The sequence below is a fragment of the Chelonia mydas genome, chromosome 11 (assembly GCF_015237465.2).
Source record: "Chelonia mydas isolate rCheMyd1 chromosome 11, rCheMyd1.pri.v2, whole genome shotgun sequence".
Classification (NCBI taxonomy): domain Eukaryota; kingdom Metazoa; phylum Chordata; order Testudines; family Cheloniidae; genus Chelonia; species Chelonia mydas.
In genome coordinates, this window is record NC_051251.2 from 828,948 (window position 1) to 849,000 (window position 20,053).

The 20,053-nt window shown below is 66.7% G+C and overlaps 1 protein-coding gene and 1 long non-coding RNA gene across 2 annotated transcripts in view; both read right to left on the reverse strand.

Moving 5' to 3' along the window:
* Positions 1–503: 503 nt before the first annotated feature.
* Positions 504–2,839, reverse strand: LOC122462276. The gene is made up of 2 exons (XR_006284746.1): positions 1,652–2,839; positions 504–1,327 (listed from the first exon to the last, which is right to left on the reverse strand). It is a non-coding gene; the product is annotated as an uncharacterized LOC122462276 (long non-coding RNA).
* Positions 2,840–3,350: 511 nt separating this feature from the next.
* The window catches only part of ASIC4 (acid sensing ion channel subunit family member 4), a 65,317-nt gene continuing 48,614 nt past the window's right edge, over positions 3,351–20,053 (reverse strand). The window contains exons 2-10 of the mRNA XM_037912509.2: positions 14,849–14,993; positions 14,596–14,723; positions 13,718–13,877; positions 11,926–11,982; positions 11,296–11,449; positions 9,670–9,761; positions 8,535–8,614; positions 6,669–6,773; positions 3,351–4,710 (exon numbers count right to left, since the gene is read on the reverse strand). Of these exons, the coding sequence (XP_037768437.1) occupies positions 4,597–4,710; positions 6,669–6,773; positions 8,535–8,614; positions 9,670–9,761; positions 11,296–11,449; positions 11,926–11,982; positions 13,718–13,877; positions 14,596–14,723; positions 14,849–14,993 (1,035 nt within the window). The 3' untranslated portion in view covers positions 3,351–4,596. The remainder of the gene's footprint in view (positions 4,711–6,668; positions 6,774–8,534; positions 8,615–9,669; positions 9,762–11,295; positions 11,450–11,925; positions 11,983–13,717; positions 13,878–14,595; positions 14,724–14,848; positions 14,994–20,053) is intronic.

The window sequence follows — 20,053 nt, forward strand, 5'->3', positions numbered from 1 at the left end:
AAACTGAACATTGCTGGATTGTTAAAGGCACGACCTGATGTCCCAACCGAGGATGATGTGAGAAAAACAGTTGAACAGAACCAAGCAAAGTCTAAGGCTTTCACAGACAAGCGGCGGGGTGCTAAGGAACCAAAGGTTGAGTGTGGTTCCTTCGTTAGAATACGAAAACCCTGAATTTTACGCAAAGGGGACCATAAATTCACAGCTCCTCTTAAAATCATAGAGAAGAAGGGACCTTACACCTATCGACTTTCTGATGGGCGGGTATGGAATGCTTCTTATCTTGCATCTGCCTTTGCACCAAGAGGAGATTATGCCAACACCCAGTCTGCATTGGATGACTTCACTGTCGTATCCGCAGAACAAGACATTGCCCCAGAACCGGGGCTTGAGAGACGGCCTGTCAGACCCAGACGACCACCTGTCTGGACTATGTGGTATCTACAGTGTTTTCAGTGTAATATTTCTGCCAACAGTAGTGTCTTGTATCATACTTGTTCCTGTGGTTAGAACAACAGTGTTTATTGTAATTGGGAGAGTTTCTTAAGAGAGGAGGGAATGTGGAGTTTAGATGCTGCTTGTAAGGACTGGAATTGGGCGCACTGGCCGTTGGGAGTGCGAAAGGACAGGAAACAGGAAGGAGAGGGGAGGAGTTGAGAGGCTGGGAGAGAGCTACAGAGGGTGCAGCAGCAGCTTGGTAAAGAGGTTTCCACTTTGAAAATAAAGTGCTGTTGAAGCTTGTTCGTACCTTGCCTGGTTGATTCAACAGCGGCCGTGTGCGTCTGTCTGTCCATCCCCAGGGACCGTGTGGCTGTGTGTGTGGTGGGGGACACGTGTCATGCACACACCGGGGCTGTGGCATGGGGGTGTTGGGATGCTCCCGGGAGCTCAGCCTCCTGCCCTGCTTGCAGGCCTGTTGTTCCCATGCGGGGGTCTTTCCCCCGTATCCAGACACCCCCTTGCCGGGCCTGTGCTGGCAGCTCAGCTCGGACACAGCCAAATGTGTGAGCCCTGGGGGCAGCCAGGGGCACAGCACGGGCAGCCTGTGGCTGCAGGGCCCCGGGGCCTGGGCCGGCCAGGTGCCCACGTGGGCACGTGGCTGTGTCTGAGTGCGCACCCCTTTCTGGGCGCTCCTGTGAGGCCGTTCCCAGGGGTGCCCCGGGGCACATTCCCCGAGCCCCGGGACTGCGCCATGCGCGGGTTCATGGCACCGTGGGCCCACGAATCCAGGCCTCATGCAGGTCTGTCAGCGTGGCCCTGCACACAGCCGGGTGCTCTGTGTGTGCGTCCCGGGGCGCCTGTCGCCCTGTGTCTGTCTGTCCAGCCCCTCAGGGAGCGTGTGGCCATGTGTGTCTGTCTGTCCGGCCCTCCAGGGAGCATGTGGCCGAGTGTGTCTGTCTGTCCGGCCCTCCAGGGAGCATGTGGCTCCTTGTCTGTCTGTCCAGCCCCCCAGGGAGCGTGTGGCCATGTGTGTCTGTCTGTCCAGCCCCTCAGGGAGCATGTGGCCGAGTGTGTCTGTCTGTCCGGCCCTCCAGGGAGCATGTGGCTCCTTGTCTGTCTGTCCAGCCCCCCAGGGAGCGCGTGGCCGTGTGTGTCTGTCTGTCCAGCCCCCCAGGGAGCGCGTGGCCGTGTCTGTCTGTCTGTCCAGCACCCCAAGGAGCGTGTGGCCATGTCTGTCTGTCTGTCCAGCCCCTCAGGGAGCACGTGGCCCCGTGTCCATCTGTCCAGCCCCCCAGGGAGCGCGTGGCCGTGGATACGCCGGGACGGTGGCCTGAAGTTGTCGGGATGCTCCCAGGAGCTCAGTCTGTGCCCAGCCTGTGGGCTGCTCTGAGCCATGGGGGGTGGGGGGAGGAGGAGTCTACTCGGGGGAGGGGGGGCACTTCCCCCATCACGCCCCTCCCCTCCCCACTCCCTGCAGCTGGGGGTGGGGAAGGGAGCACAGGGCACCAAGCCCAATGGCTAGGCCTGGGGCTGAAAGCGAAGGGGCCGCAGGGCTAAGAGCCCCTGCAGGGGTAGGAAGGGGGCGTCCCTCCCTTGCCCAATGTTCACACGGTGACACCCCTGCCCCCCTCCCCTGCAGCCACGTCCTGGTGCCGGCCCCTTACCCCGGGAGCAGAGTCTGTAACTACAGTGCAAGGTGCTGCCCCCCCGGCCAGGACCCTGCTGCCACGGTGACCCCTCGGGGCTGGGTTCTGCCCCCCCCCCACACACCTGGTGCCCCCGAGGGGCTGTGCCCTGCCTCACCCCACCCACCCAGCAGCACCCCAGGGCCCAGCTAGCGCAGGGCAGTGGGAGCTCTGGGGTGGGAGGTTTGTCGGATGACACAGGGAGTGCGGAGACCTGAGCCCTGGGAGGGGCGAGCGGGGAAGGGCGCAGGGCTCGGGGCACAAACACCCAGGGATGGGGTGGGGATGGGCTGCGAGGGGCGCAGGGCTCAGGGCAGGGCCCAGGTCTCTGGGCACAAACACCCAGGGATGGGGTGGGGGGCGGATGGGCTGGAAGGGGCGCAGGGCTCGGGGCAGGGTGCAGGGCTCGGGTCACAAACACCCAAGGATGGGGTGAGGGGGGTGGGCTGGAAGGGGTGCAGGGCTCAGGGCAGGGCCCAGGTCTTGGGGCACAAACACCCAGGGATGAGGTACGGGGGGATGGGCTGCGAGGGGCGCAGGGCTCGGGGCACAAACACACAGTCTGGGGGGGGACAGCAGGCGCTCAGCACCCAGGAATGAGGGAGTGAGATGAAGTGGGACTGTTCTTAATGTTTCCTCTGAATATTGTGGGGGTGCCTCACTTTCCCCTAGGCAGTTCTTAAGTATCTAGGGGGTGGGGTAAGGGTGTAGGATCATTGCAGAGTCCTAGAGGGCAGGTGTGTGCAGGGGTCTGGACACAGAGAATGGCCGACACCCTGTTTCCTGGCCACTGATGGCCTGGGTCCTTCCCCCCTGCATGGTGAGAGCTAAAGGATTGGAGAACAAAGGAATCCGGTGACCTCCTGGCCCGGGAAAGGGACAAAGCCCAGAGGAGGAGGGACTGGAGGGAGTTTCAGTTTGGGGCTGGCTGGGACATGGAGTGAAGGGCAGACGTGGTTGTCTGGCTCACTGCTCCCCAAAATGGACCCAGCTGAGGGGTCCTGTTCTCTGCACCTGCAAGCTCTGTGTTAGACCATGTCCCTGTCGTCGAATAAACCTTCTGTTTTCCCGGCTGGCTGAGAGTCACGTCTGACTGCAGAGTTGGGGGGCAGGACCCTCTGGCCCCCCCCAGGACCCCGCCTGAGCGGACTCGCTGTGGGAAGCGCACGGAGGGGCAGAGGAGGCTGAATGCTCCGAGGTCAGAGCCAGGAAGGTGGAGCCGGGGGAGCTGTGTGTCCTGCAGACAGGCTGCTCCCCGAGAGGAGACTTCCCCAGAGTCCTGCCCGGCTTCACGGGGAGCAGATCCAGAGCATCGCCCGGGGACTCCGTGACAGGGGGGAAATGGGCCGGGAGGGACTGTGGGGAGCTCTGGGGGGCTGTGCCCACAGGCGGTGGCAGTGCCCAGCGAAGGGAAAAGGGGAAGTAGGTCAGGCTGTGCCCTGCCCCCCCCCCCGCACTATGGGCACTGGACCAGGGCCCGAGACCCAGCTTGCCCCCCCACCAGGGCTCAAGGTGTTTTGGGCCCCCTTCCCAGACAGCGTCAGAGCCTCTGACGGGGACCGGCCCGTGACTCCCCCGCACCCCGGTGGGCACTGCAGGAGCCAGGCGGCCCGGGGTGGCCACAGGCCCAGGAGACGTGTGTTACGGGCAGCAGTGGTAGGGGGCAGGTGCAGAGGGGCTGGGCGGGACACACCAATCCCTGGGGTGGGGCTACGTGGGGCACAGGAAGGAATGGAGATGGGGGGGCAGCAATGCCGGGGGGGGACAGAAGTGGGGTCTGTGCGTGGACTGGGCTGCATCGGGGTGGGGGTGTGGGGAGTTCGGGGGGGTGCACTGGGATGGGGGTGCAGGACGGGGCATGCGTGGGGGTAGTTGGCGCGGGGGGGGGGGTCATGCAGCCGGCTGGTGCAGCCACAGGGGACGCTTGCTGGGCGGGAGGCTCTAGGGCGGCCCAAGGCTGTTCTGAGCGAGGCCCCTTCCCCGTGGGGTGGGAGCCACTGGGCTGCAGCCCCCCCGCCCCGGGGGTGTGTGGGGGGGAGGCGTTCATCCACACTGGGGGGGGGGTTCACCTCCACAGCCAAATGCAGCATTTACACGCGGTCCCTGCCCCCCCCTCCCCCGCATGTCCCCCGGTCCCCGTGCTGGGCCCGATCCTCGGGCCGGGCTGTTTTCCGGCCGTGCCGCGTCTGTCCAGGCCGGCTGCTCCCTGGGGCAGGGCTGCGCGGCTCTGTTCTGCGCCGGGTGCTTCGTGCTGGGCCGACCCCGGCGCTGGCTGGGCGTGGGGCTGCCGTGCTGGGCCGGTCCTGGGGCCGGGCGGGAGGGGAGCGGGCAGGGGTGGCTGACGGGCTGGGGCGGGGGGGCCGGCTGGGGAGGGGATGGGCCCGGTGCCCGCCGTGCCAGGCGCTGGCGCCGTTCTTGGTGCAGCCTGTGGGGCTGGGGGGCCCTTCGCGCCCGCAGAGCTGAGCCCGGCCTAGCAGGCGAAGTCCTCGAAGACGCCTTGGTGGGCGTCGCGGTGGCGGTGGTTGGGCAGGATGCTGGTGCTGTAGGCGCCCTCGGCGTGTCGGCCCAGCGTCCCGCAGGGGCTCTGCAGGGGAAGGCACTGTCAGCACCGCAGCCGGGGTCCCCCTGCCCCCCAGGGAGCTAGGCCTGGTGCCCCCCACCCGCGAGACCCCTACCGGCTCACGAGGCCCATGGGCCGGCTCTGCTGGGCCGTACGTTCCCCCTCCCCCAGCTGACACCCTCCCCCAGGTGTTTCTGCGCCTCCTGCTGGCGAGGCCCTGCCCGTCCCTGAGAGCCCAGGGCAGGGCGAGGAGCCCGGTGCCATCCAGCCGCGGTACAGGCCCCAGGGGGCTGTCTCCGGCCCTGCCTTCGCCACACCGGCCACGTGTGTGTGGGGACGTGGTTACAGCCCAGGGCAGGGTCCGACCAGGCCCCATCAATGAGACAGGCCTCGTCGATGCAGGGGAGAAACACCCCTTGCCGTTAGCCTGGGCCTGGCTCCCCCCTCACTCCACCGGCTGGTGATTAAACGACCCCCCAGGGTCCCTGGCTGCAGCCGGGCACCGGGGCACTGGACACACCAGCCCCGTACAGAGCGACTCCGCTGGAGTTGTTTGTATCATCCATTTGCACCCAGGGCGGGGACCCCTCCCCCCAGCCCCCAGCCCCCAGCCCCCAGCCCCCAGGGCCGGGAGCCCTCTCCCCAGCCCCCTCCATCTCCCCTTGCTCGGAGGAACAGTGACGCTGTAACGCCCGTCCCAGAGCAATCGCAGCGGGATCACGATGCGGGCATCACAAGGGCACCTGCCGGACACCGGCCCTACCTGCCCAGCAGGGGGCAGCGCGGCCTGGCCACCGTGCTCCTGCGGTGACGGGGCAGCCACGGGCATCCCCCAGGGACAGTCAGCACCGGGCCTGGCACGTGCCGCTCACTAGGGGCCGGGTCCTGGTCTCCCCCACTCCCTGGGACCTGGCGTCACTCCGCGGCCGTGCACAGAGCTACCCCTGACTGACCCCAGAGCGACAGCACCGTCGGCCCCAGACCCGCCTGTCGCTCGGGCTGGGGGCCGCCGGACGAGTCGATCGCCAGCTACGGCCGCCAGCCCCTGCAGCCAGCAGAGCCCCAGGCCCCTGGGCAGGCAGCCGGCCCCTGGGCTGGTTTCCCTGGGGCCTGGGAGGGGTCCCTGGTCCCTGCTGCTGGTCGCTCAGACGCGAGCAATGAGCCTTTCCAAGGAGTCTTAATGACTTTGATTTTTGCACTAGGAGGAAATTAAACTAAATCCAGCCGGTGCTGACAGCCACAGCGGCCGAGTTCGCGACACTGGGCGAGCGATTACCAGCATCATTGCACAGTGGGTCACTCCGCGCCCGTGGCACGGCCCCGGGGCCTGGGCTCCAGCCTAGCGCCGCTAATGCACCCCAAATACAGAGGCGGGGGCTGACGCCGTGGGCCAGTCTTGGGGCCGCAGGGCCCCCTTGTAACAAGCAGCACTAGCGGGCACCAGCCCAGACAGCCAGGGCGACGGGCCGCAGCAAAGGGCAGCCGGTGGAGCCCCCGACCCGGGAGGGTCTTAGGAACGGGTGGGCCAAGGCCCTGGCGGGGACAGACTGGGGTTACCTGGTCTCGGCCCAGCGCGGGGGCAGGACTAGCTGGGCCTTTCCTTCCGAAATCCCCATGGTCTGAGATGGGGTAAAACCCAGCGTGTCTGGGGAGCGCCATGCCCAGCCCGATGGGGCCCCGGGAGGGGGGTGCCCAGCCCGATGGTGGGTCCGGGGCCATGCCCAGCCTGGCAGGGAGCCTCCTCCGTGCAGGGACCCAGCAGCGTTGATCTCAGCCCCGCGGCGCGGGGACAAGGGATGAGAACCCTCAGCGCCGCACTTACAAAATCCCCCCCTTTGTGCTTAGACTCCCCCCACCCCGCCCCGGGGGTCTCACTGGCCAGACCCCTTCCCCCCCCCAAAAGCCCCCCCCCCGCCTCACCCACCCTCCTCCCGCCCGGTGTCGCTGGCTGGGCCCGTTCACCACGCCCGGGGGCCGCGTACCTGATCGTTGTGCTCCTCCAGCCCCAGCGTGGCGATGCTGCCCGCCGGCTTCCTCAGGGGCGGCTTGGAGCGGCCCAGAGCCCGGCTCACCTTGTCCCGGATCACCTGGGCGGGCGAGAGCGTGGGGGGGGCTGCTCAGCGCACACGTGTACAGACCGCCCAGACACACGTGTACAAACACGCCCAGACACACGTGTACAGACCGCCCAGAGACACACACACACACACCCAGACACACGTGTACAGACACGCCCAGACACACGTGTACAGACCGCCCAGAGACACACCCAGACACGTGTACAGACACGCCCAGACACACGTGTACAGACATGCCCAGAGACACGTGTACAGACCACCCAGACACACGTGTACAGACCGCCCAGAGACACACCCAGACACATGTGTACAGACACGTCCAGACAGACGTGTACAGACATGCCCAGACACACGTGTACAGACCGCCCAGAGACACACCCAGACACGTGTACAGACACGCCCAGACACACGTGTACAGACCGCCCAGAGACACACACACAACCCAGACACACGTGTACAGACCGCCCAGAGACACACCCAGACACATGTGTACAGACACGTCCAGACAGACGTGTACAGACACGCCCAGACACACGTGTACAGACCGCCCAGAGACACACCCAGACACGTGTACAGACATGCCCAGACACACGTGTACAGACCGCCCAGAGACACACACACACACCCAGACACATGTGTACAGACACGCCCAGACAGACGTGTACAGCCCAGACACAAATGTACAGACACGCCCCTACACAAGCCCAGACACGCACATTCACACATACTCACTCAGGGTGGCGGGTTAGCCCCTCCTTTGCCCATCTCGGCGCTCCCCCCCCCGGCCGCCTGCTCCTTCGCCAGGCGTGACGGGGCAGGGGGGATGTGAGCCATGGGGAGATCAGTCCCCGCACCCCAGCTCAAAGAAGACTAGGGGCCTGCAGGGGGCTGTGACGAAGCGGGACTGTTCTTAATGTTTCCTCTGAATCGTGTGGGGGTGCCTCAGTTTCCCCTAGGCAGTTCTTAAGTATCTAGGGGGTGGGGTAAGGGTGTATGATCCTTGCAGAGCCCTAGAGGGCAGGTGTGTGCAGGGGTCTGGACACAGAGAATGGCCGACACCCTGTTTCCTGGCCACTGATGGCCTGGGCCCTTCCCCCCTGCAAGGTGAGAGCTAAAGGGTTGGAGAACAAAGGAATCAGGTGACCTCCTGGCCCGGGAAAGGGACAAAGCCCAGAGGAGGAGGGGCTGGAGGGGGACGCAGTTTGGGGCTGGCTGGGACATGGAGTGAAGTGCAGACGGGGTTGTCTGGCTCACTGCCCCCCCAAAACGGACCTGAGGGGTCCTGTTCTCTGCACCTACAAGCTCTGTGTTAGACCATGTTCCTGTCGTCTAATAAACCTTCTGTGTTACTGACTGGCTGAGAGTCCCGTCTGACTGTGGAGTTGGGGGGCAGGACCCTCTGGCTTCCCCAGGGCCCCCCGAGCGGACTCGCTGGGGGAAGCGCACGGAGGGGCAGAGGATGCTGAATGCTCCGAGGTCAGACCCAGGAAGGGGGAGCCGGGGGAGCTGTGTGTCCTGCAGACAGGCTGCTCCCCGAGAGGAGACTCCCCCAGAGTCCTGCCTGGCTTCATGGGGAGCAGATCCAGAGCATCGCCCGGGGACGCCGTGACAGGGGCGGTGTGGAGCCGACACCCCGGGCGGAGCCGTCCAGCCCCACCGGTGCCCAGGGCGGACACTCAGCCCCGCGCCGCAATGGGGGGCGAGAGATGGGTGCCCAGGCTCTGCTGTGCCTCCCGCAGCACCCGCACCCAGGCCCGCGCTGGCGCTCACCTCATAGACGTAGTCCAGGATCTCCAGGATGGTCAGGACACTGGCGCCGATGAACAGCCCCATCTGCCCCCCGATGTCCCCTGGCAGCAGAGAGGGAGCTGGTCACGGGGGATTGGGGGGCACGGGGGGAAGGGGCTGCCAGAGCCAGCCCGGCTCAGCCCTTCGGCCGGGACAGGACCTGGGGGCAGGGCACTGCCAGGGCGGGCACCTGACTGACTCCCCAGAGCCACTGGTGCCGGGGGGAGGAGGGGAGAGGCATGGGGGCGGGATAGTGAGAGTGGAAGGGGGCAGGAGGAGGGGGCAGTGGGGGGACCAGGGGGAGGAGGGGGGAGCCATGGTGTTGGGGAGGAGTATGGGGGGAGGGAGGAGCCGTGGGGGGGCTAGTGAGAGTGGGAGGGGCAGGAGGAGGGGGCAGTGGGAGGGTGTTGGCGGGCAGTGGGGGGGAGGAGGGGACAGTGGGAGGAGTGGGGTGGGGGGTTATTACAGCCAGTCAAATGCTGCCCCATGGCCCTGCCAGGCATCTGCCCCACGCAGGGCACCCCAGGGCCAAGCGCCCCCGTCCCTCCGTTACCGGCCGTGGGGACCCGCTGTGGCTGGGGGCTGCGGGTGTGCGGGGAACGGGACCCGTCAGCGCCCGCCCGGGGGGAGGTGAGAGGTTCCCTCGGGCTGTGTCCTGGGGCGGCTGGGGGTAGGGGCGAGGGGATGGGGAGGGGGCACCACAAACTGGGTGGGACAGCGCAGGGGGTGCCTGGGGATGGGGGCTCACGGGGTTGCGGGATGGGATGGGGGCACCCCGGGTGGGCGGGGTGGCATGGGGTGCCCGGGGATGGGGGCGCGAGGGGTGGGGGGATGGGGCGGGGCAGCACGGGAGGTGCCCGGGGACGGGGGTGCGAGGGATGGGATGGGGGCACCCCGGGTGGGCGGGGTGGCATGGGGTGCCCGGGGATGGGGGTGCGAGGGGTGGGGGGATGGGGCGGGGCAGCACGGGGGTGGTGCCCGGGGACGGGGTTGCGGGATGGGATGGGGGCACCCCGGGTGGGCGGGGTGGCATGGGGGTGCCCGGGGATGGGGGTGCGAGGGGTGGGGCAGCACGGGGGGTGCCCGGGGCCGGGGCGCGGGGGCTCCAGCGACTCACCCAGCAGCCCCGCCAGCTCGTAGGCCTTCTTCTGCTCGATGGCCTCGTAGTTCAGCGCCTCGAAGAAAATGTCCAGCACCAGGAAGTTCTCTCTGCGGGCGGGACAAACGGGAACAGGGGCTCGGCGCGGGCACAGCCTGGGGGGGGCTCGGTGCGGGCACAGTGGGTGCTGGGGGGCAGGAGGGGCACTGGGGGCAGGGTCAAGGGGGCACTGGGGGCAGTGGGCACTGGGGGGCTGCGGCAGGGGGGTGCTGTGGGGCAGGGGGGCAGGGGGCGCTGTGGGGGCCGGGGGCGCTCACCGGATGTAGGTCTCCTTGTGGTGGTACTTGCGGGCGAGGTAGTGGGGGCTGGGGCAGGAGGGCGCTGTGGGCAGGGGGCAGGGGGCGCTGTGGGGCAGGGGGCACTGTGGGGCAGGGGGGCAGGGGGCAGGGGGCGCTCACCGGATGTAGGTCTCGTTGCGGTGGTACTTGCGGGCAAGGTAGCAGGGGGCTGGGGCAGGGGGGCGCTGTGGGGCAGGGGGCAGGGGGCGCTCACCGGATGTAGGTCTCGTTGCGGTGGTACTTGCGGGCGAGGTAGTGGGGGCTGGGGTAGGGGGGCGCTGTGGGGCAGGGGGCAGGGGGCGCTGTGGGGGCGGGGGCGCTCACCGGATGTAGGTCTCGTTGCGGTGGTACTTGCGGGCGAGGTAGTGGGGGGCTGGGGTAGGGGGGCGCTGTGGGGCAGGGGGCATGGGGCGCTGTGGGGCAGGGGGTGCTGTGGGGCAGGGGGTGCTGTGGGGCAGGGGGCAGGGGGCGCTCACCGGATGTAGGTCTCGTTGCGGTGGTACTTGCGGCGAGGTAGTGGGGGTGGGGTAGGGGGGCGCTGTGGGGCAGGGGGCAGGGGCGCTGTGGGGCAGGGGGCGCTGTGGGGCAGGGGCGCTCACCGGATGTAGGTCTCGTTGCGGTGGTACTTGCGGGCGAGGTAGCGGGGGGCTGGGGCAGGGGGGCGCTGTGGGGCAGGGGGGTGCTGTGGGGCAGGGGGGCAGGGGGCGCTGTGGGGCAGGGGGCGCTCACCAGATGTAGGTGTCCTTGTGGTGGTACTTGCGGGCGAGGTAGTGGGGGGCTGGGGCAGGAGGGCGCTGTGGGGCAGGGGGGCAGGGGGCAGGGGGCGCTCACCGGATGTAGGTCTCGTTGCGGTGGTACTTGCGGCAAGGTAGCAGGGGGCTGGGGCAGGGGGGCGCTTGGGGGCAGGGGGCGGGCGCTCACCGGATGTAGGTCTCGTTGCGGTGTACTGCGGGCGAGGTAGTTGGGGGCTGGGTAGGGGGGCGCTGTGGGGCAGGGGCAGGGGGTGCTGTGGGGCAGGGGCAGGGGGCGCTCACCGGATGTAGGTCTCGTTGCGGTGGTACTTGCGAGCGAGGTAGCGGGGGGCTGGGGCAGGGGGGTGCTGTGGGGCAGGGGGGCAGGGGGCAGGGGGCGCTGTGGGGCAGGGGGCGCTCACCGGATGTAGGTCTCGTTGCGGTGGTACTTGCGGGCGAGGTAGTGGGGGGCTGGGGTAGGGGGGCGCTGTGGGGCAGGGGGGCATGGGGCGCTGTGGGGCAGGGGGCGCTGTGGGGCAGGGGGCAGGGGGCGCTGTGGGGCAGGGGGCGCTCACCGGATGTAGGTCTCGTTGCGGTGGTACTTGCGGGCGAGGTAGCGGGCCGAGCCCTTGTTGGGGATGCGCACCATGGAGATCTCCTTGCCGTAGCGGGTCAGGTTGCAGGGCGTGGGGCAGCTGCAGCGCTCCTGGGGGTCCTCCAGCGCCGCGTCTGCCCGCACACGGCAGGGCATGGGCATCGGGCCCCACGCCCCGCCCGGCCGCACCCCCCAAAGCCCCCAGCACGCTGGGCAGGGCGGGCCCCATAGCCCCATGCGCGGGGTGTTCTCCCCCCCGCCTCTCCCTGCCCCACCCCGGAGCCCTGGGTGCCAGCTGCCCCTCCCCCCTTCCTGCACTGCCAGCTGCCTCTCCCCCACCCAACGGTGCCAGCCCCTTCCTCCCCCTCCCCACAATGCCTGCTGCGCCCCTCCCCCTCCCCATGGTGCCAGCCCTCCCTCCCCCTCCCCACAATGCCCTTGCTGCCCCTCCCCCTCCCCGTGTGGTGCCAGCCCCTCCCTCCCCCTCCCCACAATGCCTGCTGCCCCTCCCCCTCCCCGTGGTGCCAGCTGCCCCCCCACCCCGCAGCGCCTGCCGTTCCCTGCTGACCCTGGGGTCCCGGGGGGAGGCGCGACGCCGGGCGGCACCTACCGAGCGTCTGGTCGGCGCATTCGATGTAGACGTTGGGCGAGCAGATGGACTCGTTCCCTGGGAGAAGGAACCCGGTCAGCGATGCCCGCGGATCCCTGCCAGCCCCGGCCTGTCCCAGAGCCGCTGCCAACCTTGGGTGCCGGGCTGCCCTCCCGACAGGGCCCCCTCCTGGGCCCCCAGGACGTCCGTTGGCCCCACAGCATCCCCTCCCCCCAGGGGGCCTCCCTTGGTCCCATGGTGCCCCCTCCCCCTGGGGTGCCCTGCTCAGCCTTGGGGTGCCCCGTCCCTCGGATGCCCCCCCCCAGCCCTGCAGCTCCTCCTCCTGCCAGGGCAAAAACCCCTCCTCCCCCAGCACCCTCCACAGGCTCCCTTCCACGGCACATGGCTGTCACGGACCCACAGGATGGGGGTCATGGCCCCAGCGTGGGGACAGGCTCTGGGAGGCCCGTCAGTGGGTCAGGCCCCCGTGGGGTCTCACTCCTGGGGGGAAGCCCCGCGGGAGAGTGGACCCCCAGGGACCGCACGGAGCTGAGAGAGAGCGTGAGTCCCGTGAGTCCCTGACACTCATTGCGCAGCTGCAGGAGGGTGGCCAGGCCAAGAGGCAGGTTCCAGGCCCAAGCGAAGCTCCAAGATTTTCCCAGAGTTACGGGGGCAGCAGCAGGGCTGTGACGACGTGGGAATGTTCTTCATGTCTTCTCTGAATACGGTGTGTGCCTCAGTTTCCCCCATGTGCTACTCAAGTATCTAAGTGACGGGTGTGACAAAGCGGGACTGTTCTTAATGTTTCCTCTGAATAGTGTGGGGGTGCCTCAGTTTCCCCTAGGCAGTTCTTAAGTATCTAGGGGGTGGGGTAAGGGTGTATGATCGTTGCAGAGCCCTAGAGGGCAGGGGTGTGCAGGGGTCTGGACACAGAGAATGGCCGACACCCTGTTTCCTGGCAACTGATGGCCTGGCCCTTCCCCCCTGCAAGGTGAGAGCTAAAGGGTTGGAGAACAAAGGAATCCGGTGACCTCCTGGCCGGGGAAAGGGACAAAGCCCAGAGGAGGAGGGGCTGGAGGGAGTTTCAGTTTGGGGCTGGCTGGGACATGGAGTGAAGGGCAGACGGGGTTGTCTGGCTCACGGCCCCCCAAAATGGACCCAGCTGAGGGGTCCTGTTCTCTGCACCTGCAAGCTCTGTGTTAGACCATGTTCCTGTCGGCTAATAAACCTTCTGTGTTACTGGCTGGCTGAGAGTCCCGTCTGACTGCGGAGTTGGGGGGCAGGACCCTCTGGCTTCCCCAGGACCCTGCCTGGGCGGACTGGCTGTGGGAAGCGCAGGGAGGGGCAGAGGCTGCTGAATGCTCCGAGGTCAGACCCAGGAAGGGGGAAGCCGGGGGAGCTGTGTGTCCTGCAGACAGGCTGCTCCCAGAGAGGAGACTTCCCCAGAGCCCTGCCTGGCTTCATGGGGAGCAGTTCCAGAGCATCGCCTGGGGACTCCGTGACAGGGTCTCACCTGGCACAGGACGGCGGCCGGGGGGGTCTCACCTGGCACAGGACAGGGACGGGGTGGGGGTGGGGTCTCACCTGGCACAGGACGGCGGCAGGGGGTGGTCTCACCTGGCACAGGGTGGGGGGCGGGGGGGTGGGGGGGGTCTCACCTGGCACAGGGCGGGGGGGCGGGGGGGTGGGGGGGGGGTCTCACCTGGCACAGGACGGGGGCAGGGTGGGGGGGTCTCACCTGGCACAGGGCGGGGGGCAGGGTGGGGGGGTCTCACCTGGCACAGGGCGGGGCGGGGGGGCGGGGGGGTCTCACCTGGCATGTGCACCATGCGACATTGGCAGCTGCTCACCACGGCCTCCTTCTCGCACTGCAGCCGGCAGGCCGCGATGCTGTAGCCCTCGTAGCCCGGTAGGATCTGCTCCCCGGGCACGCTGGCCCGGCAGCTCCCCCAGGGCTGGGGCAGGTAGGTGAGCTGCGGGTCGGAGGGGGGCGGTGAGGGCGGGGGCAGCGCAGCCGGCAGCCCCCCCGGGAGAGACCCGCCCGGGGCCGGGCGCAGGGAGGCTCCTGGCTGGAGGGAGCAGGGCCCATCGCCGGGCTCGTGCCTGGAGCGCCAGAGCCGCAGGGGGAGGGTGCAGCCCGCCCCGGGGAGGGGAGCCGCCCGCCGGCCTGGCCCCCCACAGCCTCGTAGCTACCCGGGCCCCACCTCGGCCCCCCCCAGCCAGCTCCACCCTCAGCCCCCACTCCCCGGCCAGCTCCGCCCCCTCAGCCCCACTCAGCCAGCTCTGCCCACTGCCCCACAGCCCCCCCCGGCCAGCTCCCCTCTTAGCCCCCCCAGCCAGCTCTGCCCCCTCTCGGCCTCACCCAGCCAGCCCTGCCCAGTGCCCCACATAACCCCCTCGCCAGCCTCAGTCTTCCCTCAGCTCCCCGCCCCCCCCCAGCCAGCTTCACCCCCTGTCCCTCAGCCCCCACAACCCCTCTCGACCACCGGCCAGCTCTGCCCCCCTCCCTCCAGCCCATCTGACCAACTCTGTCCCCCTCGGCCCCACCTGGCCAGCTCTGCCCCCAGAGCCTCACGTAGCTCTGCCCTCCTCTGAGCCCCCAGCCAACTCTGACCCCCACCCCCAGCCTGCCCCCGCCCAGCGCCCCGACGCCCTCGCTAACGATGAGCTCGGGGACGGGCCCAGCCTCACCCTCTGCTCCTGGCAGGACACGAAGGTCTGGAAGCCGGGGGAGACCCCGAAGCCCAGCTGGTGGATGTAGGGCGGCTCCTCCTGGCTGTGGATCTGCACCCGGATCCCGGCCTCGAACGACGTCTCATCTGCGGGAGGCAGGGAAAGGCCGGCGGGTCGGTGCTGCAGACGGCAGCCCCGGCTCCTCGCCCCCAGCCCGGGAGCGGCCCCCCGGGCCGCTGTCCGGCCCCCCAGCTCCCGCCCCCGGGCTCACTGGTCTCTCTCCAGATGGGCAGGTACTCTTCCTGCTGGACGTCCAGCATCAGCTCCAGCCCGTTGCCCCTGCCGCCCTGGCGGGCCACGCGTGGGCGCCTCCCGTCGGCGTTGAAGGTGTAGCACTTGCCGTAGCGGGTGTAGACCTGGGGAGGAGGGAGAGGGGGCGGGATTAGTGCCACTCGGGGGAGCTCAGCCAGCGGCCCTGGGGCGGGGCTCTGACCACGTCCCCACGCTCGGGACCGGGGAGACGTGGGGCTTTACAGCCACTTGGCGCTCCCCTGTCTGAGGCCGTGCCCGGCCCTGCCCGACCCAGTGTCTGCTAGAGCAGCCTCAGCACTGCACTGAGCTACGCTCTGCCCCAGGGGCCCTGACCTGTCCCCCTGTGGGCCCTGGGAGACAGAACAGCCACTGCGCGGAGCACCCGGGCCATGCCCCTGAACTGCCCCCATCGGCCCTGAGGGGCAGAGAATAGCTACTTCAGAACCCCTGCCCTCCAACCTGCTGCCCCCCGCTAGCCCCGCCCTGGGCTCCCCCCGACACACAGCTCTGCCGGGGCCCTTCGATCCTGACCCGGATACACCCTGTGATGTTACTGACATAATCTGGGACCGTATAGATCATCGTTGCAACCAAGGTCCTGTACTGGCACCAAATCCTGTATAAAGGGGGTCAAATGAGGTGTCTCAGACGAGGTGATGGCTGGCTGGTTAGGGTGATGCTGTCTGACTGTGTGTGTTTCATTTTGTAGTTGAAGTTATGAATATTGGCTCTGTACTGTCTGTATTTCAAACTTATGCTCTGCTTCTGGGGGACACCCCAGACAAGCTGGTGTCAGCTCTGCCTAGCCGGCTGGGTGGCCCATTAAGGACCATCAGCGACACAACTGACCCATTTAGAGAAGGGAGACACGCCTGGGGACTCAGCCAGGTGTTCAGGGACCTGCCTATGGACAGGACTCTGAGGTGTTTCCAGGCCATGGGATGGGCAGCTTGTCCTTGGGACACAGAAAGAGACCACACGGCAAGAGACTACACAGAGTTGCTGCAGCTCCTCCATCTTGTCTTCAGTCCTGCTTCCGACCTCTGGAGGGACTTGGCTACAAACTGAAGCTTTGAACCAAGCACTGAAGGACCCATCCCAGCTGGGGATGTTCTCCAGAGACTTGATTTGACCCTGCCATTTATTCCATCCCTGCTGCAAGCCTGAACCAAGAGCTTTGCCGTTACTGTTTGTCACTGAGTCCATTTCACCAATTCTGGCTCTCATAGAATCCTAGAATATCAGGGTCGGAAGGGACTCAGAAGTTCATCTCGCCCAACCCCCTGCTCAAAGCAGGACCAATCCCAACTAAATCATCTCTATCTTTTTCCTTTTATGGATAAACCTTTAGATTTTAGATTCTAAAGGATTGGCAACAGCGTGATTTGTGGGTGAGATCTCATTTGTACATTGACCTGGGTCTGGGGCTTGGTCCTTTGGGATCGAGGGAACCTTTGTTCTTTTACTGGGGTATTTGGTTTTCATAGATTCATAGATTCATAGATATTTAGGTCAGAAGGGACCATTATGATCATCTAGTCTGACCTCCTGCACAACGCAGGCCACAGAATTTCACCCACCACTCCTACAAAAAAAACCTCACACCTATATCTGTGCTATTGAAGTCCTCAAATTGTAGTTTAAAGACCTCAAGGAGCAGAGAATCCTCCAGCAAGTGACCCGTGCCCCATGCTACAGAGGAAGGCGAAAAACCTCCAGGGCCTTCCAATCTGCCCTGGAGGCAAATTCCTTCCCGACCCCAAATATGGGCGATCAGCTAAACCCTGAGCATATGGGCAAGATTCATCAGCCAGATACTACAGAAAATTCTTTCCCGGGTAACTTGGATCTTACCCCATCTAATAACCCATCACAGGCCATTGGCCTATTTACCATGAATATTTAATTACCAAAGCCATGTTATCCCATCATACCATCTCCTCCATAAACTTATCGAGTTTAATCTTTAAAGCAAGATAGATCTTTTGCCCCCACTACTTCCCTCGGAAGGCTATTCCAAAACTTCACTCCTCTGATGGTTAGAAACCTTCGTCTAATTTCTAATCTAAATTCCTAGTGGCCAGTTTATATCCATTTGTTCTTGTGTCCACATTGGTACTGAGTTTAAATAATTCCTCTCCCTCTCTGGTATTTATCCCTCTGATATATTTATAGAGAGCAATCCTATCTCCCCTCAACCTTCTTTTAGTTAGGCTAAACAAGCCAAGCTCCCTGAGTCTCCTTTCATAAGACAAGTTTTCCATTCCTCGGATCATCCTAGTAGCCCTTCTCTGTACCTGTTCCAGTTTGAATTCATCCTTCTTAAACATGGGAGACCAGAACTGCACACAGTACTCAGGTGAGGTCTCACCAGTGCCTTATATAACGGTACTAAGACTTCTTTATCCCTACTGGAAATACCTCTCCTGATGCATCCCAAGACGACATTAGCTTTTTTCACAGCCATATCACATTGGCAGCTCATAGTCATCCTATGATCAACCAATACTCCAAGGTCCTTTTCCTCCTCCGTTACTTCTACTTTTCATAACCATTCGTCCCCATACCGAGTGGCGCTGGTGGGGATACTGGGAACCTGGAGTGTCTGAGGGAATTGCTTGTGTGACTTGTGGTTACCCAGTGGGGCGAGACCGAAGTCCTCTCTGGCTGGCTGGTTGGGTTTGCCGTAGAGGTGGGAAAACCCCAGCCTGGGGCTGTGACTGCCCTGCGTGAAGCAGTTTGTCCTGAATTGGCCCCTCTCCGTGGGGTCCCGCCAGAACCCGCCTCGTTACACCCCCCAAAGCACCAGGCTGCAGCCAGCATCCTGCCTCCAGCTGCTAATGCGGGGAACGGGGAGTCCGGCCCCTGGTGCCCAGCCAGCCAGCGGCACGTCAGCCCCACGCGCCTCCAGTGCGGAGCCGGAGCTCACGGACCCCCGGGCTGGAGCACGGGAGCCTTGTGGGGGTCTGAGCCTGGTGCCCCCATGGAGTGCGCCCCCTGCTGCCAGCTGGCCAGGGGCTCGCACCCAGGTCCAGGGGGCCGTGCTGGGCCGTGTCCCCAGGCACCTGCTGGACCCGCAAGGGGGTACGGGAGGGTCTCCGGGACCCACTGGGGAGCGGATCTGCCCTGATCCTGTCGCTTCTGTCTGCCCTGCACCAGGCAGGTTGGTTAAGGTCCAGCCCCCCCCCACACCTCCCTGCATCACAGCCCCCGCCCCCCGTGACCCTGCACCCAGCCACACGGCCCCTCCCCCTCCCCCCCCAGCCTTCACCCCACACCCCCCCAGTCCACCCTCCCACATCCCTGCATCACAGTCCCCCACGTGAGCCTGCCTCTCAGCACATGGCCCCCGCCCCAACCCCCTCAGCCACACGGCCCCTCCCCGGCCCACCTCACTGCCCACCCCACTGGCAAAGTAACACAAGGCACCTCCCTGGCATTTGGGTGTGGCGGGCATCTCTGAGATGGCGGGGGGTGGGATGGGGAGAGACTCCAAGGCAGCAAGATCCCACGGGTCCCACCTGCTGTGGGGCAGAGCGGGGCGGGGATCTGGGAGGGGGCTCCTGCCCTCCCGTTCTCTCCAGCCCCCATAACTGCCATGTGTGAGCCACTCAAACGCCCACAGAGTCGCCCCTGCATCCCAACATGCAGAGCCAGTGACCTGCCTCGGGCCATGGCCAGCTGCACCCCCGAGCCCCCAGCCCCATCTGCGCCCATCCCGCCCCCCCCAACACGCAGCGCCATCGACCTGTCTCGGACCGCAGCCAGCCGCCCCCCCTAACCCCCAGCCCCGTCTGCGCCTGCCCCGCCCCCCACAACACGCAGAGCCAGCGCCCTGCCTTGACCCATGGCCAGCCGCCCCCCCGAGCCCCCCAGCCCCACCTGTACCCATCCCGCCCCCCCCCCCAACATGCAGAGCCAGCGACCTGCCTCGGGCCATGGCCAGCCGCCCCCCCCCGAGGCCCCCCCCGCCCCCCCCCCGCCCCCTCAACACGCAGAGCCAGGAACCTGCCTTGGGCCATGGCCAGCCGCCCCCCCCCCCGAGCCCCCCAGCCCCACCCCGCCCTCCCCAACACGCAGAGCCAGGAACCTGCCTTGGGCCAAGGCCAGCCGCCTCCCCGAGCCCCCCAGCCCTGCCCCCCCCGCATCCCAACACGCAGTGCCAGCGACCTGCCTCGCACCGCGGCCAGCCGCCCCCCCCCGGCCCCCCGGCCCCGCCTGCGCCCGCCCCCCCCCGGGCACTCACGGGGGTGAAGTGCTGCGGGCCGCAGGGCTCCCCCCGGAAGCGGCAGGCCAGCAGCATGTCCTCGATCTGGTGGCCCAGGCGGTGGAAGAGGCTGGGCATGGTGCCCTCGGAGGGGCGCGGCGGCAGGAAGCGCGAGTAGTTGGCCAGGCGGCTGAGCCAGCGGCGCTGGGCGTGGGGCAGCCCCTCCAGCAGCCCGGGCAGCAGGGCGTGGTTCTCCCCGGCCAGGCCCAGCCACTGCCCCGCCGAGTAGAGGTCGGGCTTGGTGAGCCGCGGGAAGCGCACGGGGTTGTGGTTGCAGAGGGTGACGGCCGGGAAGCGCAGACCCGCTGCCCGCTCCATGCGCACCCGGCTCTGCACCGGGCGGGACAGCAGGTAGCCCACCCGGTTGCTGGACCAGGTGCCCAGGAGGCCGAGCGAGAGCAGGAAGGCCAGGCCCCAGAGCAGGCACCGCGGGCGCGACTGCCGGTGTGAGCCCATGTGGTGCAGGCCGTGGATCTTGGTGACGCGCAGGAACCGGGCGGTGATCTGGCTGAAGGAGCCGCCCGGGGCTGGGGCCGGGGGCGCCCCCCTGGGGCAGCAGGAATGGGGCCGGGGCATCGCCACCAGCTGGGCCTGGGGTCCTCAGGCTTCAGCCAGGGGTTGATTTGCCCTGGGAGGTGCCCGGCCCCACAGCCTGCCCCGGATCTGCCCCGGAGGCACCCGGCCCTGCGGCCTGCCCCGGATCTGCCCCGGAGGCACCCGGCCCTGCGGCCTGCCCTGGATCTGCCCCGGATCTGCCCTGGAGGCACCCAGCCCTGCCTGGCTCTGCCCCGGAGGTGCCCGGCCCTGCGGCCTGCCCCAGTTTCCCTCCAGGGAGGTTCCTCTCTCCGGAGCCTGTCGTGCAGCTCCCAGTATCCAGCGCCCTGCGCGAGCTGAGCA